This window comes from Thermobia domestica, chromosome 7, assembly GCF_964235325.1.
Source record: "Thermobia domestica chromosome 7, izTheDome1.hap1.1, whole genome shotgun sequence".
NCBI classification, from domain to species: Eukaryota; Metazoa; Arthropoda; class Insecta; order Zygentoma; family Lepismatidae; genus Thermobia; species Thermobia domestica.
This window is the reverse complement of record NC_137460.1, coordinates 17563373-17588406: the sequence shown is the minus strand read 5'-3', so window position 1 is coordinate 17588406 and position 25034 is coordinate 17563373. Positions and strand designations below refer to the sequence as shown.

Sequence of the window (25034 nt, the reverse complement as noted above, 5' to 3'; positions counted from 1 at the left end):
CTTATATCTCTTTCTTCTTCCTCTAATATTTAAATAAATTAAATTTAGTTTTCCAAGGATTAATTTCTGATACCGACCAAGAAATAGGTTGACATATGACAAAACATATAACAAATAAAATCTACATAATGGACAAACACGAATATAAACAAGGAAAGCAAAAGATACAAATAAACAAACAACATGAAAAGCAAAAGGTATAAACAAGAATAATTGTGGGGCATAACAGCATGATAGACGGTACAATACTTAACAACTATATTCTATTTTTTCATGGCTTGAACGAAACACTTAGAATGAAAAACTGGCGCATTGTCTGACAAAATAAAACGAGGCAGTCCAAGCATAGGAAAATAATATTCTTCCAAACACCTAATAATCGCCTTGGCCGTGGAACTCCTCAACGCGAATGCAGTACAATATCGTGTACACAAATCCATGATGACAAGAGCGAAGTGCTTCTGTGACTTTTCAATTGGGTACGCTCCCAACATATCGATGGAAATACAATCTCGCGGTGTTCGTGACGGGATGGTGTTCAACAGCTTGGCTGGTGGGTGTTGATCTGGTTTCATTCGAGCGCACGTAATACAATCTCTCACATTTTTTTTTACCAAAGTTCTTAATCCCTTCGAATGAAATGCCTTAGAAATTAATGCAATCGTCTTATCGGTACCTGGATGTCTTACATTAGAATGGTGAGTATATTGTGCACCAGAACTGGTGGTATGCAAATTTTGCATTTGGTGGGATGGTGAAAATCCCGAACGAGCAGAATATTGTTTTCCAATTTATAATTTTGTTTCCAAGATCTACCGCTTCGAAATTCGATTTCATCCTCTGTTCCTTCTAGGACACGTATGACGTTTCTATAATCTGAACATTCTCTTTGAAGATCTGCTAGTCGTTCAGGAGAAATATTAAGAACTTCATCTTGCAATACTTGGAATACGTGCACCTTAAGCAATCTATGTTTGTGCGATAGGAATAGTCTGCTAAGAGCATCACAAAATTCATTATTTTTTCCTTTCACAAATTCTATGTCATGTTGGAATTCACTAATTTTTGCGATCCAACGCGATAACCTATTGTTCCAAGATTTCACACGTTTAAGGAATAAAAGAGCATGGTGATCAGTGCCAATTATAATTCGCCTTCCTAACAACATGGGTCTCCATTTTCTCAAGGCGTATATGACGGCAAGGTATTCCAGTACCGATATTGAATACCGACGCTCGCAGGGGGTCAAGATACGACTAATGCACTGGATAATCCTTGGTTCATCACCCTGTTCTTGCCATAATTTACAGCGTAAACCGGCGGTTGAAGCATCCACTTGGACATAAAAAGGTTTTGTGAAGTCAGGATGTGACAACAAAATATTTATACAAATATCATCTTTAATCTGATTGAAAGCTTTCTCACACTCTTCAGTTCACTGCCATTTTCGACCCTTTTTTCCAATCCGTACAAGGGAGCGGCTTTCGTAGCATAATGTGGTATAAAATTTTGACACCAATTAAATAATCCTAACGCAGATTGTAAACTTTTGACATTAGTGGGTGTTGGTAGTTTCCTGATGCTTTAATGGTTCTTTCGTCCTTCCTGATTCCCCTGGGACTGACGATATACCCCAAAAATGATACTTCTGGTGCGCAAAACATGCATTTAACAATGTTTAACGTTATATTGTATTGCTTGAACTTGGCAAAAATCTGATCCAACAACTGTAAAGATCCTGAAATGTCATTCGTAATCAAATTATCATCTATATACCGAATGATTTTGCTGTGTAACTCCGGGCCTAACACATGAGATATCATTGCATTTAAAGCCTGCCCACCATTTCTATATCCGAAAGTTACTCGCTGACATTGATAACAGTGTCCCTCAAAATTGAATGCTGTATACGGTTGAGATTTAGGATGTAGAGGACAATGATGGCACGGGATAAGATGAACTAAATCATCTTCATATATGCCTACAACTCTAGCTTTTTCTTTCAAATCCTGAATATATGAACCCGCAGTTGTACTATTCATGAGCCCTATATACTTTGGTAAATACTGCAAATCCTTAACTTGAATGACACGCTTAGGCTTAGAAACTCTACGCGGATAGACTTGTTTTACACTACTATCGTACCCGTCAGATTTGAATCCCTCACTTTGATAATCAGAGTCGTGGTACTCATGATCGGACTAATTCTTACGTGGTGACGTTCGTGTATCAGTATGGAATTGTCGCAATTTATTTTCAATATGTTCCTGACGTACTAACAGTTCACGATTTACTCTTTCTAACCTATGCATTTCCTGAGTGAAGTCTCGATCATGTTTGGATTTTACAATGACAGCGGGCTGTTTTTCAAAATGCCCGGTTATCATTTCAACAGTAGCTTTATGATGTTCTCTGAAACTTTCTATACCTTGTTCTATTCCATCTGATCGCTCACTGTTCAGTTTTAAAATTTGCCGGTGCGCTTGCACTTCTTCACCTATTTCACCTGTCTTTTCTGCGAGTTCCTTTACATATCTGTTTAATTCGTTCACGGCGCTTTCCTGCTTATTTGCACGATAATTAACAACCTCGCATTTCCTATTTGTAAGTATCTGGTATTTTTCAATTTCCTCTACTTGGCCTTTTACCCCTTGCACTTCCTCTTTCTAAGCATTAATGTCACGTCGTTGGACCTCGGTAGTCTGCCTACACTCAATCTGTACCGCTTGTATGGATGCCTGTTATTGCGCAACACTTTTCTTGTTTCTTCGCTACCTGACTCAACACGTTTGGTTAGATTATTCAACTCTAAACGTATTTTAGTGATCGTGTTATTAGTCGATATTATGTCTCTACTCAAAACGTCCAATCGTTTTTCTAATTCACCCCTTCGCTAATTCTGTTATTGACTGTTTACATTCATTTATTAATTCATCTATTCGTTCACTATTATTTTCTAATTTTTTCTCTAATTTATCAGACTGTTTCTCTAATTGTTCTGTTAACATCGCTTGAAATTGTTCTAATGTGATGCTACTCTCCATATTTACTTAAATTACAAACAACTAATTCACAATATAAAAATACGAAGTACGAACACAACTTTGGTAGCAAAACGTAACCAAACACCTTTCTGAAACTAATGTATCATTATTTCAATTGGACAAAATTTTATTTTGCGAAGTGTTTCAATATAAAATTAACACAGACATAAACGAATAGCTTACACAAGATACATTTTTTCATTTACAACATAAAAGGTGCATATTGTAAATGTGTGTGTGTGTGTTCAACTACGATCAGCTGTTTATAATATCGGAAATTAGCGGGAAAAAATTTTCGCGAACAAAAATAAAATATTATGTTTCAATTTCTTACAAAGGAAATTATAATAGTAATATTTCTATGATAATTAAACTTACTTTATATTATTTAGAGCCTGCTTATTGTTTTCATTCTATTTCATTTTTCACAAGTTAAAACAATTTTCGCGTGATTTACTCTGAGATCGTCTGCTACATGTAACTACGTAACTCAAATTCTAGATTCTGTACGCAAACACTACAATACCCATTCTACATACTGTCGGATTTTAACAAGTAAAACAGTAATATATTCGGACACAATTATTTTAGAAGATTAAGTTAGGTCCTGTCAAGGTTAAGCCATGTTAGGTTGGTACCGTCATGTACGTGATGGTTCGGAATAACTTTCAGTCTCTTATTCTACTTTTCCTGTTTTCTTTTCCCAGCTATTCCATGACGAACACGGTTTATACCTTGTCTGCATCTTTGTCATGTTGAGGCTGGGAATGCAATAGGTTCGGATGCAGGCACCGTAAAAAAATATTTACTGTGCTATATGTAATTAAATCATGCATTAGATTTAGAATAAATGATAAAACTAAGATTTAGATAATGAATGTACAATATCACTCAATAAACACAAATATTACATGCACATTAATCAAGGCAATAAATGAATTAACAACCCTTTGCTTAATATTTTAAGGAAGTAGGTGGCTTGGCATATGAATTAAACAACTCACGTTAGTCTTCGCCTAGCCAGTAGTGCCGTTGTATCGCTGTCCTTAGGTCGAGTCTCGGATGCTGCTTCCGTAATTAATATTGCAGGCTGGCGTTTCTAACTGCAATTCTTAGTGTATATGGTAACAAACGAGGTCATGCTCCAGAGTTCCACTTATCGTGATATTTATCACAACGAATAATAAATCGACCCGACGTAGTTTTCACATTTAAAGTACTTCACAAATGGAACTGTTCGGCACTCACATTTAAAATACTGCACAAATAAGACTGTTCGACATAGATCAAATAATGAGACGTTTAAGTTCGTTCCGTACAGGGATATGTTATACGTTTAAAAAAGGTGCACAGAGGTGGTCGCAATTTATGATTGCAGACAGTATGGGCGCTGCCTTCGAGATGGCGCGGGATGCACTGAAGCATTTCATAGTTGAACATTGCATGTGAATTCTTAGGCTGGAGTTTCCCGCTTATGACATATAGCATTAAGTTCAAGCTCTTTGGCTGAAGAGACGCGGATGCTTCAAACTATCCAACCCGCAATGATCTGTAACAACATTTAAATCTAACTGCAAATGTCCCGTTTTCTGAACTCAAGAGAGCAATCACAAAGGGAGTTGCTGTTTCCACATTGTATGTCCATATAAAGGCATGAAATCGGACTGAGGCTCACCATCGCAAACGAAAAACATACCAAAGCGATGAGGGAAGAGTTGTTCTCTTTTATCTATACCAGGGTTGATTAATAAAGTTCGAAGTTAAATCTATCTGTTCCAATGTCCTTTTTAAATTCAAAAATTAGCCTCGGGTCGATGATAATTTGTTGCGTCGTAATTCGTTAATCAGTTCTTTATTGGTAATTAGCGCATTAGTGCTGGATCGCACGACCGCACTAAAACGAAAAAACAGAGTTTTTTTTTAGTTTCTCACCCAAAGTACTAGGTTGTGCCCATGGGTGGGGTTCCAAAGTTGGTCATCCCTTTCTAGCTAAATTTTGAAAATTTACTATAAAGAAATTCCTAATTTGCTCTTTTGTGTGGTTGATAATATATAAGGAGGTCGAAAATTTTGTTTGTTTTATATAAGCGTTTGTAAACATGGAACTGTTTGGCAAGCGGGGGGTACTACATGGCGCATAGTTACTGGATGGTTGCATTGTATGTAATAGTGATGGGTAAATTCCCAGAAAGATATTTTTCAGGAATATTCCCGGGAAAATTCGCCAAAATGGTCAAATTCCTGGAATTTATTTGCAATCAGAAAAAGTGCATTCTATTACTATATTACGATTTCTAAGTTAAATTTGTGTCTTTACCACAGTGTATTATTACCGTTGTCTCCAGAGGATTCTTTAAAATGAATATTCTGAACGATATTATTTTATTTTATTAATATTTTATTATATTCCAAGAGTACGCATAAATGTATATTTACTTACAATATGTTCTACGCAAGTAAATATGTGGGGAACATGGTATAGTAAGTCCACATACTTTTACACCGCTAAAAAGTTTAAGTTTATATTTAAGTGAATTTTCTAAACTTGATCCTACTACTGACATTATAAACATATTGGGCAGTATTCAGAGAGAATTCTTCAATCGATGGTTAGTATGAGACTAGTTAGTAATCATACTAAATCTTTACTAAGAAAGGTGCATTTTTTTGGTTTTCAGAGTCTAGTTTTAGTGCAACTAAAGTGATGATTTGGGTATGATTAACTTATAGAACCCCATTGGATCGGTGAGTAAAATAAATGTAGCAACTACGGAAAAGTAGATGAGCGCATGCATAAACTGTAAAAATGAAAATACATGTGTTAACTACGGAAAAGTAGATGAGCGCATGCATAATCTGTAAAAATGAAAATACATGAATTACGAAATTTTATGTCGCACGCTAAATCGTGGGTAAAAGATTGGAATCTGCTCTAGATTAATTAGTCACATGTGATTAACTACGTCCAATACTACGTCCTAATCAGAGACTCTGAACACAATTTTGTTAACGATCCTTTAGTCAACCCAGTAGTAAGTTGTTAATCAGATTTCAGACTGCATAAGAGTCGTTACATTTTAAAATGATATAAACAAATTAGTTTAGGTAACTACGAGAAGACACATATCGCAGCATTTTATCAACATTTTCGGATACATTTTTATATTCACAATATTTGCAAGATACTGACTTATCTTTATAACTTCGCATGTAACATTGCTACACGACCTTACGACCTTTTTTCATACTTATTTCCCGAAATGTCATGCGTGAATTCGCATAAAAGAGAAGTCCGAGTACCTCTTTAGAAATTCGAATCAGAGACAGGAGACAGACCGAAGCCTATTATTAACGGAAGTTCGGGGTATATTGATGCTACTACACCTCTATTTCCACAGAAATTCTACATTACTTTACAAACTGGTTCCTTTTAATCATTTGTAAATTAGTGGTTTGCTACATTTTAGTGCAAATTGAAATGAAAGTTAAAAAAATATATATTATTAGTTATATAAAGTACAGTCAAGAAATTCTAACTTTTTTAACCTTTAAATTATTAAAACCTTCAAGTAAATCATAATAAATAAAAATAAAGTAATTAGTCATATGGTTCTTATAATTTGAAGGGTAAAGTATAGAAATGGAAATGAATTCCTTCCCGAGAATTCATATGCCAGGGGAAAAAACGGGAATATTCCCATTTTTAATTTTCCTTCCCATCGGAATTATTCCCATTGCCCATCACTAGTCATAGCTATGCGTGGAAGCTGGTAACACCTCTCTTCGCATACTTGTCTACTATATACTTTAAATCTTTTGTTAAGTAATTCGCTTTTATAATTTATTATACGTTTAATACACGTGATAACTGCCCGATGGTCTTTGTTACGTAGGACATTAAAATTGTGAAGAAGAACTTACTGTTTTCAAACTGCATTTTTTCTGTATTTCATAGAAATCTGATCGTATGTTTGACTGCAAGTGCAAAGTTGCTGCGAACGATCTTGTTAATCATTTCATTAACGCTGGCAGCTTAAAAGACAAGGGAAGTATAAGAACAGTATCAAATTCTTATTAAATTTGAAGTCATAATGGCCGGTGATGCATCTGTTAAGTTTGAATTGATGTGCAAAGAAGAACTTGATTATGACTTACCTCAGGAAGATCCACTCGAAGGGAAAGGGTGGACATACGAACTAATGACTGACAACAAAGAATTAGTATTATCTACAACGGAAGGAGAACAAACAATGGAGAAGGATGCAGCTATGTATTCTTTGGATGAGAAACTAAACGTTGATACGGTGAAATCAGAATTTGCCATAGAACATCCTGCATTTGAAAGTGATACAGAAACGCTAAGAAAACTAGTGGTTCAAGGGACTTGCGCGTCGTACTCTAAGGAAACCCAACAATTAACAACAAAAGGTTTAAATTCAGTTTGGTCAGAAAGGTAATATTCAATTTTTCATAAAGTAATTGACTCAGATTAATAATACGGATACATGGGTTCGGAAAGTTTGTAGGTTAAAAGCAACACCTCATAGACTTATTTAGGTATTGGCGATATCTCGAACGTAAATTACTAACCTGCAATTTGGAAATGACATGGCACACACAGACTAACTGTATACAAAATTATAATAATGAGATCGATACCATCGTTACAAATCTTATGTAGTTTGTATCTTGATAAAATAATGGTTCTTTATTATTAAGTACGCTTTCTCACTAAATTCGGTAATAGTTAAGAACAGCTAATTCTCATCTCCCGTGCACGAGGATACATCTTACTGTTGCACTACCTACAGAAATGATTCTATATCATGTATAAGTGGTAATATAACACACAACAAACCCAGATCATGTATTCACACTTCAACATGGAGTGAGAATACAGCGTGATCTCCGTTTCTTCTGTGTTCTATTACTACTTGTACACCAAATAGAATCATTTTTCTACGTAGTGCAACAGTAAGAAGTATCCACGTGCAAGGGACATGCGATATGTGTTTTCAAACCCCCCACATAGTCATACACTAAGTACAAGGGCACATTATTATTCCCATACGATATAAAAAACAGATAGTCCTAGAAAATGATCCTAAGTACAAGGGCAAGAACTCAGTCTGACCTACTTTTTAACATCCTATATAGTCAATGAATAATTCCTGAAAGTATGGCGTTTCTCGTCCTTCCCTAAATGGGAAGTACGGCTCCTATTTCCTGAAACTATGGCGTTTCTCGTCCTTCCCTAGGTAAGTCTTTACTTTGACTCCAACTGTGACTTTAATCGGTTCTTATAGGTTCAGTCACTTACTGGAATTGTTTCTGCGTGAGTCACTTGTTGCAACTGTTCTTGCCTTTGGTGTGACGTCTTAGTTCATATTTTTCCCACTAGGTGCCTCTTTACAGTCATATGGTAGTTTGTTAGTGTGATGTCACATGTTCTGTGTGCTTGTATGTGTGTGCTATTGCTGACGGCATGCGGGGAGCGCGTACTTGAATTTTCGTTTCATGGCGCCGATCGAGTTAGGAAATCCGATTGAGAAACCGTTTCATGAATTTAATAGAAAGAATTTGAACTTGTTTTTAAATATGTTTGTATTAGATTCGGATATTAACTCATATCGCTTTGCAGCAGAGTGTCGTTTAATTGAGTTATAGAAAACCTATTATAGTTGTGGTCTAAGGCTGAAGATATTTGCGACGTATGGTAAAAGTGGGTAAAATGAATTATGAGCTAATTATTCATGAGTGTTCTCCTATGGCGAAATGGTGTGTGTTTTCTTTTTTTAATTCATATTATTTTAATTCTTGACTTGTTTTGCATTTGAGTATTAGGCAAAGTATTTGGTTTGCTGGTGCTTGTCCTATTGTCTTGTTGAGATGTATTTTTTTTGTCATGCACTTATTTATGATTAGAGACGAGTGTTTTCTTTTTAAAATTTTTCCCTTCTTATCTTAGCTTTATAGTAGTGGTGTGATTATTTATTATTATTTTGGATGTTTTTATGGTACTTGAGCGGGGGGTTTGGGGAGTGGCAGCCCCCATATAGATCTCAAAATTGATAGTTACCGCTTCACCTGAATTGATGTTTAGTAACATTGTGGCCCTTGTACTTATTGTATAATTCTTAACATCGTATGGTAACTTTGTGGCCCTTGTACTTATAGTATAACTCTTAACATCGTACATTACTTTCACTGTGTTAGTAATTGTAATCTATTCATGTGATCCGGTTGAAGTCACTGTTTGGCTTAAAGTAAAAATTTGCCCTTCCCTAAATGGGAAGTACGGCTCCTTAACTATAACCCTAAATTCTTTATTGTTGTATATATTTATAATATGGGTGCTCGAAGATAGTGTTCTATTTATATAGAGACTTAGGTAAAATAACAGATCGTGAGAATGAAATTTATCCTAAAATTTTCGAAATTTAAACGTGGAATTGTTATACTGGAACAAAAACTATTTACGTTTGTTATTTTATTCAGGATTTAGCTCGAATGAGTCTAGCCTCACCTTTCCGGTGGGCTTCAAAAGACATTAACTAAATAAAAGATAAAAGGGTATTTTAACCAACAATGGATGTTCATTAATTGTAGATGAGCATACATAAAGTCATTTCATACCGGTACTCATTTCTTTCAAAAAAGTCGACTTTTTATATATTCAGCAGTCATTTCTAGGATATGGACATCTATTTCTCCATACAGGATCACTTTAGGGTCCTATTGCACGAATGCGATATAAGAATTATTGTACAAACAACACTAACCAATATGTGCTAGATGGTCAGTAAAACAAGAAGATTGCTATGTAAATTGGGGCAAGGTGAAGGGTGTTGGTACGGCTGGAAGCAAAAAGATGCTTCGGTTAGGGTCAACACAAATAAGTATACACGAAAACGAGGATAGCGCAAAACACTGTATATAACATAAGCCTACATATCATACGTGTTGAATACGTATTTGTAGGTTCCTAGAGGTATTATGAGTAACATCTGAAATGCTTTCATTGCTTGCATAGTTGTAATCCAAAGTAACACAATACATTAGGAACGTAAATTTCTTACCTATGTGGATTCCTTAATTCCAGAACATTTTTTCCGTGTCATGATTTAGAACATTGAATTTTGTTATTCATGTCGCTTCTAGTGGTTGCTAACTACTTTGTAAAAGAATTTATGCAGAACATACACAATACGGTATTATTTAAAATGTTATTACAAATTAGTTTTCTAAGTTTTATAGTAAACCTCGACCAGTTAATGTTTTGGTCTTGTATACACATATACACCGTAGAGTTTGTATACTTCAAAGTGCTTTTATGCAAGACATCGGAGTTTTGAAAAAACTGAAGGCTATATATCATTATTTAATTTACCATATCTGGGGAAAAGGAAGTATTAAAAGAAATGTTAAAATTTACTCTCTCTCTCTCTCTCACTCTCTTTCTATCTATCTCTTGTCATCACGTTACAAGCATGAAGCTCGGTTTGTATACTAAAAGGAGTGTTTTTTAAGTAAGGCCCGTTTGAACATAAATACACAACGAAAGGTTATTTCAAAAAGTAAATGTATTTTCAGAAAGTACATACTTTACTATATTTTTCGACATAGTTGCCAAGTTTGTTCAAACACTTATCATACCTCTCAACCAATTCTAAAATACTCTCTTCATAAAAACTTGCCGCCTGCTCCGATAACCAAGAGTTCACTGCCGTTTTGACATCGTCGTCATCATTGTAACGATTGCCACTGAGGTGTTGTTTCAGGTGGAGGAACAGATGGTAATCGCTCGGCATAGGATCACGACTGTAGGGTGGGTGATCTGCAACTTCTTAGGAATAACTGTCCAACAAATCGCGGCTCTGACCTGCAGTGTGAGATCTTGCATTGTCATGGAGAAGGACAATGCCCTTTGTAAGCATGTCGCGTCTTTTGTTTTGAATCGCTCTGCGTAGCTTTCTCAGGGTTTGGAGTATGCTTCTGCATTCATACTGGTTCCTCGTTGCATGAAGTCTACCAACAAAACACTATGCCTATCCCAAAACACCGACGCCATGATTTTGCGCTGGGACAGAGTCTGTTTGGCCTTTACCTTTACAGGCGAGTGTGTGTGTCTCCATTCCATGCTCTGTTGCTTCGATTCGGGCGTGATATGCGAAATGTTTCGTTTCCAGTTACGATCTGACTCAAGAAGCCGTCACCTTCTTCGTGAAAACGAGTCAAGAACTTCATCGCACACTCAAATCTTTGGTTTTTGTGGTTCTCTCCTATGAGTTTCGATACCCAATGGGAACACAGTTTCCTAAACTTTAGGTATTCAGAAACAATTTTGTAAAGCACTCATCTCGAAACGTCAGGAAATTCGTTTGAAAGAACCGTTATTTTGAAGCGCCTGTTTTCACGAACCCTCCTTTAACTGAAGCCAAAAAAATCAACTGTAATCGTAGAAGGGCGACCGGAGCGGTCCTCTTCATGGACGTTGTCACGGCCATTTTTGAATTCTGGTACCCACTTACGTTCTTTGCTTGCACTCATAACAGTGTCACCGTACACTTCGCAATAATGTCGATGAATTTGTGCAGCAGACAGGTTTCTTGCTGACAAAAACCGTATCACTGAGCGAACCTCACACGCGGCGGGCGACTTGAAAGTCTTAAACATTGTGAAAGCACATAACACAACCTTCCAGGTCAGCTACAAAGCTGAAACTGAGCACAGTTGTTCACGAGGCATGTCGGTACATGATGCACACGCTCGTTGTGGTATGCGCAAGAACTCCTAGTGTCTACAACAAAACGGACCTTATTTAAAAAACACGCCTCGTAATTTATAACAGCAAGTTAACATGCACTTATGACTAACAGTATGGAGAAGGGAATTATAGAGTTGAAAGAGCCTACAATTTTACGAAAACTAGAGATGAGGAATTAATCAAATAGGACCCGTATCAGTATGGAATCCATAGTTTTAAGGCGCAGTAATTCTTGTTCATTGGTATTGATTTTGCTCAATTTTTATTATAATTATGATTAGAAATGGCAATTGTGTTGGCAATGGATATGGAAATTGCAAGTACGCTGCGCTTCTTATTTATTCTCATCAGTTCCTTATTTCAAAATATTTTGTATAAGCATTCCTTTTTCTCAAGCTAGTGCTATTTCGATTGATACATGGAAAAATACAAGCTTGTACAGTATTATAAAAGTAATTTTTTTCTAAATTTATATATATATATATATATATATATATATATATGCCAGTTTTTGAACATAGCGTACAAGAAATATAACTGCAAAATATACATTATTAGTAATAACGTATTGAGTAATCCAGGACAATACACAATTATTTCACTGGTGTATAAAAATATTTATAACAATTTTTAGGCATCAGTGCTCCCTACAGTGTCGAAACACGTCTCTAATAAATACATGAGTAGGAAATAATTTGTGACTCATATATAGGTCAGTTCCTTTTTTAAGTTCCTCCAAAATTTAAACTCATTTCGCCTATCTTACAAAATGGCATGATTTCAAATTGTAACCCCTATGCTTAAAAGACGAACGCTCGCCAAATTCCTCGAAAGTTGTAAACAAATGTTGGCGCGTTCGAAACCACTCTAAACATGGATTCTGTAGTAAACTTGGTAATACTGGCAACACTGCATCTTCATGCACATTCAACAAGTCCAACTTGTGTTGTAAATCCCGTGTGGAAGGGTCAGATCTGTGACTAAACTGATTACTTCGTAAATTATTTAACTCTTGCTCTAACTTCAAAACACGATTATTCACTTCCTGATTCACTTCCGCCTTTACAACTGATCGTGTGGGGATATTTTGTACTTGTTGGATGACTTACTGGATAGACTGGATGGTGTGCGACTCTAATTTATTTACCCTCGCCGCGACCTGCGTAATTTCCTCTTTGTTTTCGGTAGCTACTTTCTTAATTTCTACCATATCATCCCGTATTTCATTTATCTAACCGCGCTGTTCTCGTAAACCAATCATCGCTTCCTGCATGAATGCACCGTGGGTGTCGATCGTTGCTCGAAATTCGGAAATTCGCTCCTCTACCTGGGCATGATATCGGTTTGTGTTGAGTTCTAATAACACCTGCCTATCCTTTGCTTCCTGGAACTTCTCTCGATTGTTTACGCGGTCTTGTACTATCTCGACCCTACAATTTTCAATCTGTGCCTGCACGGACTCGTAATTTGACCTACACTCATTTTTATATTCCTCTAGTTTCTCTTCCATGGCCTGAATGTGCGTAGTAATCTGAGCAACAGCATTATTGGTTTGCAAAACGTCCTTACTAACTTGTTCCAATTTACTTTCTAAATTCTCCCTCAAACTAACAACGCTTTCTGCCTGTTCTTCTTTCAAACTCGCAATATTCTCCCTCAAACTAGCAACACTTTCTACCTGTTCTTCCACCAAACTACCAATATCTTCCCTTAAGCTGACAATTGTATTATTAAATTGTTCTGACTGCTTCTCAAACAGTGCGATAAGCATATTCTTTAATTCCTCAGGTTCCGACATTTTGTACAAGTTCCGTAATAAATGATTAAAGAAAGCTAATAATTTCTCTAAATCAAGCTAAAAATTCACTCTATGTGTGACTAATATATCTTTAAAGGGACATAAACATAGCAAATACACAACCAATAACAACTATTGAAGATAAATCACACTTCAGTAATACACAAATTCACCGCGTATGTTACTTCTTATTTGCTTGGTATTACCAGTACAAAATGAAAACAAACTTGGTCACGCTATTGTAAATCTGTCCCGGGTTTTGGCACCAATTAAATATGCCATCGCTTTGGTGAAGGAGGTCACACGAATTTATCTTACACCTTTCGTTTACATCGATCTTTAATTAAAAGCTTTCCCAATCATCCCCTTCACCCGAAAGCATATACATGCTTTGCCGACCTCCATCCAAGCTTGGGAACGACTCAAATGAAAAGATCGGCCACATCGTGTTTGGTCGCGTCTGAACTATCCTATGACAAAGATTTAAATAAAAAAAAATATTAATTTTACCTTTCTCGTACCAGTTAAAGTTTACCGCGAGGGATAGTTCACTACTCACACCATTGAAATTGAGTACGTACCGCAACCTACTCTCGCGTTAGTATTCACCACTAACACTAGAAAAAAAAATCAAAAAGATTGAAACACCGGGAACTAGTTTGTTAACTACTCATATTTAAGAAGAAAGTAAAATTGTTTGTCTTATATGCACTGATTGTTACATGATACTTCAATATTAATGTACACACGAACTGAAATAATCAATAAGTATTACATATTAGCAACGCAAGATAACGTCTATACTATTCGTATTAAACACACAATAAAATTAAGATTCGTATATCAAATATTATTATAACCTTTCTTTATGGAATTCCCTATCTAGCTAGAACACTATTTGTAAATAAGAAATTATTTACACGAAAATAATTATGCGCATGCGAGCTCGCTTATCTGTGGCCTTTTAGTTATACGTATATTTTTTTTTCTGTTGAATGCTCACTGTTAATTGACGACTGTGTGTTTTGGCGTACTAATTGCAACTAAAAAGGTATGATCACTTCAACACTAATCGGCCGATGAACTCCTGTATTAGATAAGTTCTGGGTAGTGCTCGCTGAAATCGCCTGCTGATTTCTTCTAAAATATTAGCCAATGTTACTTACAGATTCACTTCCCTTGAGGTGGTATGCTGCTCTCATTATCTTCTTTGGAATGCAGGGTTTGGACCTAGTAAAACTTCTTATCTGATAAAATTTTTCCCGATCAAAACTTCAACTGATATTGGGCGTTAAATTATACATATTAGACTTACTTGTGTTCACCAACTAAACGTAGATTCTCTGTTATTTTTCACTTATACAAAATAATGATTCTCACATCGGGACGCGTGTCTTACTCGTCGATCACCAGGTCCCGATTACTTGGCGCACTTCTTGGTTGCACAATGCACGTGAGAAGGGTATACTAGGGACGTAACGCTGTTCCTGATTGGCCAGTAATTGGAAAATTGCCCAATCATAACTAACTTTCGAAATCACCGGAAATATGGAATGATCCAGCAGCTTCTGGAATGTTCTAGAAACTACACAACCGGAAGTTTCAATGTTTTCAAGACAAAGAACTATTGCTCTGCACAGACACACATTCACAAGAAAAGTCAGTTTGTGGAGTCGAAGAGATGTCATATACTGAACGAGTACGAGCATAGTTGCCAACTGCTAAGTTTGTCACCAAAAGTCAATCATGAATTTAATAAAATATGCGCATTAATTTTTTCTGCTTCGATAGTCGATAGCAGTGCCCGACGTTGTTTGTTTTTTCTCTCTCCCTCTGTGGCTTTCCTTTAAAAGGAGATTGTCATTATGACTACAAGTCGATTTCAAACCAAGGTTAGTCTCAATTTTTATTAAGGGCAGCAGCATTTTCTCAGACAATATCCTCCTAGTACACTTGAAAAGGGTAAAGGGTATTTTATTAGCGGCTTTTCTTTCTTTTATTTAGAACTCTTTTAGGCCGACATCATCATTATTATTAAGAATGATTTCAGAGCGATGTTATGTCAGTTTTCATTGCGGTGTACTGTTGTACTCACAAAATGCCAAGAAAGCGTTATTTATTTGTTTATTTACTTCTAAATTAGCCCTCTTTAGTCAGATTAAGAATATAATCATAAATATAAAATTAATAAGTACATCCCGCGTTTCGAACAAAAGTCCCATAGTAGCATGGAAAAATATACTTTCTAAGCGGCATATCATTCTTTAATGCAGGTTTAATTACAAAAGCACAACGATGGCTATGAATCGAATTTTTTATGAAAGAAAAGATGTAAACTGCTTTAAGAGAAACTATTCCCATTGCCCATCAATACCTCAGAGGAACACTGATCATTTTTAATGCCATTATTCTTAATAGATAATTCGTCCCGTGTCCTGTACTCTAGAATTCTATTCCTTTGAAATACACCCTCTGATTGTGTTTCCTAAGCATTTTTTTTTACTTTACCTCAGAAACAATAGCGTTATATTTTATACTAACGTAAAGGCCCAAGGGTTGCATCTGGAGCTGCTATTCAAGTATCCACTTTTCTAATAATTTGATACTGTTCATTGTTTATTACCATTGACAATTGATTTCATAGCAAAGTATTGACTAGCCTTTCATATTAACGACGGAGTCCACGGTGAGTCCAGGTAGCTTGTATATGCAACAGGGAGAATCAGAGGCACCCTTTGGGCCTTTTAAGGTTAAAATTAAAATGGGCTTTCTCGGGTTAAGTATAAATTACTTTTGTATTTTTTATTTTGTAATGTTTTATAAATGTCCAGTGTTCATGATAGTATTAGGCATATAGTATTATATAATTTTTAGTCCGTCAAGTTTGTGTTTAAAGAAGATATGTATAAGACGCTTAAAACTAAGTAGAGATACTTAGTGAAGAGTGCCAATAGTCTTCACCTTTGAGTATTGTTTTGTAGTAACGCGGGAATGAAACATGTAATATTAATGTGAATTCTGGAGGAAGAAGTAGTGATTCCTCGATGTTTTTCCCATGAAGTAGAATGCTCTATATAAGTAAAGATGCACGTTCGAAAACTATAAAGGCCTTATTTGAAAAAGATATGATAGACATGGTTTGCTTCCCATTAGTTAATTCTTAAGTCCTATACTACAAGCTTTTTTGCTGTTTTTGACGTTGCATGTGTTAAAACAGATATACAAGTCTATAAGTTAATTTGAAATTACATGGATTTACAGAGTAATTTCACAACATCCACTTGAAAAGGTAGTTTTCTAAAAATTTCTGGTATGCTTGCAAGATTTTGATCACTTAACTGCATCAGAGAATATATAATGAAGTTCTAGACTTTACATAATAATTTTATATCATGTGTTAAATTATATATAAGGAAATATAGGGAAATTTCCCGTTTCCATGTCGTAAGGCGTTGACCACTTTCTGACTGGTATTGAAGAGATTTTATGAAAAATTTCACCTCCCTACCATAATCCACTCGTCAGATACATTGCTTTTCGCCTAAGATTTAAATCGGTTCTCTTACTCGTAGGATCTTCTTTCTAATGACAGTAACGAAAAAAAGAAAGGAAGAAGTTTTCTAGGTAAGATACATGTCTGGTTTACTGCAGTGTAAAATCTAATTTCAATCGATTTACTCATTTCCGTAGCTAATGCCAAATTAGCTAGATGTCGAGTTTGTTTACTGAGATATAATATCGTCGCAGGAAACTTAGAGGAACGTAACTTCAAAAATGCGGTTTTCATTTTCTTTATGTTTGGACACAATTTCGAAATCCCCACTTGCTCTAAACGGAACGTAACGCCATCTGTTCTTGTCGAATGTCTGTTGTAATATAGCTCAGTTACCATCGTATTAAATTCACATCTTTTTAAGAAAACAATATTTTTGCCTTCTGGCTTTTAAACCTACGAAAATGGAGTTACATTCCTGTGGTTCTTATGCGACGATATGCAGATTGTTCATGTTCTCCCTTTTGAATATTGTATTTCCCAAAACACAGATGCAAAAGAGAGTTCCGACATAATATAATTTTTCACGTAAAAATTTAATCCTCTTCCCGTCCTTATGATAACCATTTGTATGAACGTTACATGATAAAATGCCACTTAAATATAGACACTCAACATATTAGATATTTTATTTCCCGCAGTTCAGCTCCTTATCTTATGTAATGTGATGCATAACACTGTAGTGTGATGCATAACACATTTCTTGCGTTTTTTGCTAATCACCGTGTATCATTTATCTTTAAGCGCCATTTTAAGTTTTAATATAATAAACAATAATGACTGAAGTGTTTCACAATGCTTATAACAAACGTGGGCATTGTTTGAAAAAAAAAAAAGTAATAGCAGGTTTCCAAACCGAGTACAGAATTTTGATTTCTCCGAATAGAATTACACCAGGTTATTAGAAATTTAAATTCAATTTCTTGAGCAGAAACGTACAATAGCATTAGTAATAATCTAAGGGTGACGAAGGTGCTAATGCTTGCCCACATTACCTTAACGTGGACTTCTGGTATCATAATGTCACGTATTCAAATAAACAGATAAAAATTACAAGAAATTAAATACTCGCCGCCTCACAAAAGTATTTATTTAATAAGACGTCTTAAGTGTGTATCAGATGTAACCGCGAAGCTACTTATCAATAGACGCAAAGATTGCATTACGTATAAAAGTTTACTATATCAAAGTATCAGACTATATTAGAAACACACGTAGAGATTGCTTCACTGATTCAAATGACATATTTTGTGCAATATAATTTTTTTATACCTTTCCTTTGTTTCTTTTTCGTAATAACATTTTCTTGTAGCTGTAATTGCAACAAGATCTTGCGATTGTATAATTTTGTGACAAAAATTAATAATATATAAATATTTGAGTGATAATAAATATCTATTTTCACAGATAAGAATGAAATATTTATTCCGTAGCACAACAAGCAGAACATATACATACGTTCGGCCTGTACTTAACTCTGACATCGTTTATATAAATAATTGTACAACATTTAAAGCAAATTACACACTTTTGTTTCGAGAATACAGAGATCTGGAAAACGTCGATAGTTCACGGTTCCATATTTCCCGTAACAGAACAAAATTAATCGTAATTTTATCTTGAAATATAATGAATGATTTTATTTTATTCTTTTTTTTTTATTATTAACAACTCAATTCACGTTTCCTTGTTTATTGAACGTGTTACAGGCGCTACAATGAATATGACCTTCGCAGAGAAGACAATACGTTTATTATATTAAAAGAAGCAATTTCTCCTTCAGATGAGAAATCTGATCTTACGAAGCAGTTCGGCAAAGGAATTATTCCGTCACGTTTGTCAAGTAATATTGTAACACATAAAAGTCAACAGCGACATACGTACCGAAAAAGTGATAAACGCAATACTCAAATTTTAACTTGTTCAAGTCATAAGACCATACATACAGCTGAGAAATCCCACCGTTACGAACAGTGTAGTGAGGGATACAGCGTACGTTCAAGTTTGGCTACACACGTGTTAATGCACAAAGGAGAAAGACCTCACACATGCCTAGAGTGTGGAAAGGGATTTAGGTCCCGTTCAAATTTGGCTACACACATGTTAATCCATACAGGAGAAAAACCTCACACATGCAAAGAATGTGGAAAGGGATTTAGTCGACGTTCAAATTTGGCTACACACACGTTAATGCACAGGGGAGAAAGACCTCACACTTGCCTAGAGTGTGGAAAGGGATTTAGATCCCGTTCAAATTTGGCTACACACATGTTAATCCATACAGGAAAAAAACCTCACACATGCAGAGAATGTGGAAAGGAATTTAGTTACCATTATATTTTGGCTAAACACATGTTAATCCATACAGGAGAAAAACCTTATACATGCAGTGAGTGTGGAAAGCGATTTAGTCAACGTTCGAACTTGTCGAGTCACATGTTAATTCACGGAGGAGAAAAACGTCACACATGCAAAGAGTGTGGAAAGGGATTTAGTCGACCAACAGGTTTGGCTATACACATGTTAATCCACTCAGGAGAAAAACCTCACACATGCCTAGAGTGTGGAAAGGGATTTAGAACCCGTTCAAATTTGGCTACACACATCTTAATCCACACAGGAGAAAAACCTCACACATGCGGAGAATGTGGAAAGAGATTTAATCACCGTTCCACTTTGGCTAAGCACATGTTAATCCATACAGGAGATAAACCTCACACATGCAAAGAGTGTGGAAAGCGATTTAGTCTACGTTTAAGTTTGGCTAGACACATGTTAATCCACACAGGAGGACAACGTCACAAATGTCAGTAGTTGGGAAAATGGTTTACGGTACCTTTAGCTTTGGCAGAACACAAATTAATCCACAGAGCACAAAAACCTCACACTACAACGAATTTGGCTTTCACGGAATTTCTACAGCTTGCTTATTTTTGTAGAACTCAATAAAACTCCAAGAATGTAATTGAGGATTATTCCATTGATGTAATGTAGAGAATGAAATAACTATTTGAAGTAAAGTGGAACCGAAATCACCTGAAATTTAATTGTAAATTTTTAAACGAAATGAGGTTGTGTTGAGTTAAAGGCTTATTGGTTCGATTGCTGTTAAACATTGGGGAATTGATTTTAATGAACGAGACTGCAAATAGCAAACAAGCTTAAATAGAAATCATTTAAACTTATTATAACTGAATTGATCAAACCACACATTTTTTACAAACTTGAAGTATCTGTCTTTCAAAAAATTTAACAAGTTAATTTTAATCTGTTTTTTAACGTTTTTGTAATTGAATTATTCAAAAGTTAACATTAAAAAATTTAAATAGATTTCAAACCTTTTATTGCATTCTTTCATCTGAAGTATTAATGTTTTGAATAATTGCAAGTGGTTATAAAATTTGTGTTCCTTTATTTGTACTTTCTGTGTTTTTGGGAAGATTGCAGTACTAAACTAATTGATTTTATTGTTTTTTTAAAACTCTCTCGGAGAACTATTGATATTAAACGATTTTGTTGAAATATGATATTGCTGAAGGGTTGATAAAGCGAAAGATAGTGAATATACCACAAGTTTGATATATGAAAAAAAAACTGGGTCAATCGAAAAGTGTCAATAGGAGGTCAGACTTTCAGATATTAACAGCTGCACAAGGATACACTACTTATAGAAATAATATAGTAGTCCTAATTATGTAATTCTGTACATAGGTTTCCATTAGTCCAATTCCCACTATATAGAGTTCTTTCGATTGTAATACATGTAACTAATGTGTCTTAAAACTAAACATAAACTCTCTCGTCACTGCTTCTTCCTACGATTTGATCGCTTGCACCTTATTATTCAATGGCCTGCATAAGGACAAATTGTACACTGGAAATATAAGTTGAAATATGAAATTGTCTTAACGTTTATGTAATTCGTTACTTATTATAACTCATCAAACCTCCAAAAATATTTTACTAACTTAGCACGAAAATATATCTTATGAACATGATTGATCGCTGTTGGGCCGATTATCTAATTTCCTAGTGTTCACTCAACAGAGAAAAATTTTATTATTTCTTATTATGTGTTCGTTTTCTTTATGAGTATCATGCATTCCCTGTTTATTTATTTATTTATTTATTGCCCTAAGAAGTGTCAGATCATAGTTTCTTCATTAAACATTTTATGACTCATTAAACAACAAATAAACCTGAAATAATTAGGAACGAGCTCTCCTTTAGAAAAGATCTTGTTTGGATAATATAAGCCCCGCGATGTTCTATGTTCACGTACACGCCTTCACAGTGGTACTCGCGGATTCGAGTCAAAGCAGAAACTCATGTGATTCAGATCTCACTCGAGGCTGTAGATTCGCATCTCACGTAACGTTGGTGCTAAAAGTGATGTAAAATTAGAATCTAATCAAACAACAAACCTTCAATCATGGTGATTAAAAATTCTAAAATGGTTGAGGATCGAGTTATTTACCATATCAAAAAATATTTAGTATTTGCGTAAATTGTCAGATCTCGACTTCAGATAATTTGGATCTTCTTCAAACAATTTGCTCATATTGATTTCTAGGCTGATCCTGGCATTATGTAAGTAAACAGTAAAAAAAAATCTAAAGGCGAGCCTTAAAAATGAAAATATTAAGGCTGATAACCAGAATCATGATACTCATTACGATTTTTCCCATATTCCAAAAAAGAAAATAATATTTACCGTGATTTTTACGAACAACAGGCCTAATTAGAAAACAAGAATAACTGTTAATATTTTATTACACTTCTAACTATAGTAACGTGATACCTTGGTTTGCCATTTTTTGCAGAGTGTGCTGTTTTAGAATTTCCAGCAATGAACTTTCCATAATGTGTCATTGCCTATATTAGTGCCTATGCAAATGAAATGGATTATGGTATGTAGCTCAAACTATAATACAAGCATTGAAAATAAGTGTTCGGTTTAGTGAGAAATTGCTCTCAGTTGACAGAGCTAAAAACAAAAATGCTTTTTTTTTCATTTGCTCTTGCGATATAGAATTCAGTATTTTATTTCAGGACACGAAGATGAGGCGAATCGTAGGACAGCTAAGAAAGAGGTTATCATTCTTTTCGGTTTTCTTTTTTGCTTGTTATTAATATACTAGTGAAACTAAGAAGGTAGCAGTACACTCTCACGAATTACTACAGGCTACCAGCTGGCAGATGTATAACTGGGTTATGAGTTGCCAACAATGTTGTAGTCGACATTTTTTCAGGACTTAAGTTCAAACCCTTTCTAAGTCAGTCAGATTCTCAATTGCCGCTTGATGCTCGGAGAAAACGGGGAAAATTTTATTACCGAAGTTGCCACGCTAACAGTTTGGCTTAGCTGAAGCTAAGTATATATATATATATATATATATATATATATATATTGAAAATGTTCAATGTGCACCTCCTTACTGATGTTGTGTATTCGCACTTAAATTTGTAGAGGCAACTTCAGATTTTGACGCTCTTTATGTGGTGAAAGAAAATTATTACGAAAATCTTATTTGCTGAAACCTTATGCAGAGTCGAATGTGAACTTCTGGTAAGAAAATCTTTTTGACTTATTGTATAATACTTCTAATACGAACAAAATTTTAATAGGAATTTTTGAACAATGCTTACCACGAAGAATATGCTACTCCTTCTGGAGTTGTAATGAGAAATGTGTTATAAAATTCTGTACGGTGATGTATTTATGAAATATGATGAAAATTACACGACCAGTTTCTACGAATATTGTCTGAAAATACCCCTATTTATAGTTAATCCCTATTCTGGTGTGGTGACAAATTCCACATGATAGGGCTATTAATGAAATATTTATGAACAAGTTATTAGTAGCCGGCGTACAGTCAAAAAAACAATACGACTCGGCGCACATTGAAGTATCTGACCCTAAAACCCGGACAAAAATCGAAAAAATAAAATTTGAAAATACATGAAATAAAATTTCTTGTTCTTCGATAACTTGTGGGTCTTGTAAACAGAAATTCCATTATTAAAATATGAAAAGAACGTAAATAATAATTATTGAAATCATTTAATTTTTCTCGCCATGCGAAGTTAAATTAGTGTGGCCACACGTACAGTGTTTGAGGTATTAATTTTAATAATTATATTAAGGTCATTATCAGCAAAAGCTGTTTTCCTTTAAAGAGCATTGATAGAAGTTTTAATCTTATGATATGTGAACATTTTAGCTCTAAGTCTTTGTGGATAAATATATAATAAAAAGTCAAGAGCTTTTTGCAAGAAAAAGATATAAGTGTTTTAGCTTATGTTGTGATTCTAGTTGATCAATGATGCCTTTTGAATTTGAAAGTTCAAGAATAAAATTTTGCCTGAAATTGCGTACAGAAAATTAATACACATATTTCCATATACAGAATATCTCGCCTATCATTGCAAACTGAAATATTTACAAAATGACAAAAAGTGTGACAAATATAGTTACGTAAGAATGTACTAATTTCAGGGGCCTATAAAATTCTGTAAGCAACAAGTTCCCACAGAGGTCCCATCATTGAGCCCCAGGGGCAAACTTGAAAATTTCAAATGAAAACACCCTATTTCTAACGCAGATTCTAATTCTGACATCAAAACTAAGCAACTATTACTTGAAGCACTTTTTCGTTGTTCTAATAAGTACCGCTGTAATCGCAAGAAAATGAATAGCACCGTACGTACGTCTCCTAACTTTGCGACCTCAAATATATCCGAAATCACAAAAAATGTGACAAATATAGTTACGTAAGAATATACCCATGTCAGGGGCCTATAAAATTCTGTAAACAGCAAGTGCCCCCAGGGGTTCCATAATAGGGCCCAGACGTTTAACTTGAAAATTTCAAATAGAACCCCCTGTTTTTAATGCAGATTCTGATTATGCGATCAAAACTAAGTACTTTTTCGTTATTCTAATAGATGGCGCTATAATGGCAAATAAATGAATATTATCGTACGTACTTCTCCTAACTTTGCGACCTAAAATATTTCCGAAAAGACAAAAGATGTGACAAATCAAGTTACTTAAGAATGTACCGATGTCAGGGGCCTATAAAATTCAGTTAACTACAAGTTCTCCCAGGGGTCTATTATAGGGCACCGGCAGAAAACTTGAAAGTCTTAAATGGAAACATCGTATTGTTATTGCAAATTCTGATTCTGTGATCGAAAGTAAACAACTTTTACTTGAAACACTTTTTCGTTATTCTACTAGATGGAGCTGTAATAACAAAAAAATAGATATCACGTTACCCAGTTTAGGCTGACGATAAACTAAATACCGCGAGAAATACTCTTGCAATTTAGGTATGTGTACAATCATTTTAAAAAATCTATTCAATTAGCAAGTAAAGTTGTATTCATCTTCCCATAATTCCAAATAGGAACCCTTTACATTAACGCAGGCTCGGATACTGCGACCGAAAATACGCAACTTTTAGTTTATGTATTTTTCGTTGTCCTCATAGATAAAACATAATTCGCAAAAATAATAATAATATAATTGTATGTCATCTGAGGTTGATAAATCAAAACAGGGTTCAAGAACTGGACATGCTGTATGATGTTGGTACTAAGACTTGCAAACAAATAAAGTTATGAACATGTTGGTAATAATATTCTTCAAAAACTATGATTTTTCTGAGAGCTTGTAGACACTATGAAAGTTGATAGACTCTAGTTCTCCGTTGGGACATAAAGTTTCAATTGATAATCGAACATAGTGTCGAAAGAGAATTAAGTTATTAATTTGTTTCGTGTTTATATAGATATGTATAAACATGAGAGGTAAAAGTGAAAGTGAACACGTAATGTTGATCGGCGGATCTATTAAAGTTTAAA

At 34.9% G+C, this 25034-nt stretch overlaps 1 protein-coding gene across 1 annotated transcript; it reads left to right on the top strand.

Annotated features, from left to right (window-relative positions):
* The first annotated feature begins 6776 nt into the window (after nucleotides 1-6776).
* On the top strand, nucleotides 6777-20492 carry LOC145689879 (uncharacterized). Its single transcript, XM_081764176.1, has 2 exons — nucleotides 6777-7497; nucleotides 18872-20492. Exons 1-2 carry the CDS (start codon nucleotides 7136-7138, stop codon nucleotides 19974-19976), a joined length of 1467 nt encoding a protein of 488 aa, XP_081620302.1. The 5' UTR covers nucleotides 6777-7135; the 3' UTR covers nucleotides 19977-20492.
* The last annotated feature ends 4542 nt before the right edge of the window (nucleotides 20493-25034 follow it).

What these genes read in the sequence shown, in the direction of transcription:
- LOC145689879 (XM_081764176.1), top strand. Translation starts at nt 7,136, where the DNA reads ATGGCCGGTGATGCATCTGTTAAGTTTGAATTGATGTGCAAAGAAGAA. An exon ending in AATTCAGTTTGGTCAGAAAG is followed by an intron (nt 7,498 to 18,871) that starts GTAATATTCAAT and finishes AACGTGTTACAG; the next exon opens with GCGCTACAATGAATATGACC.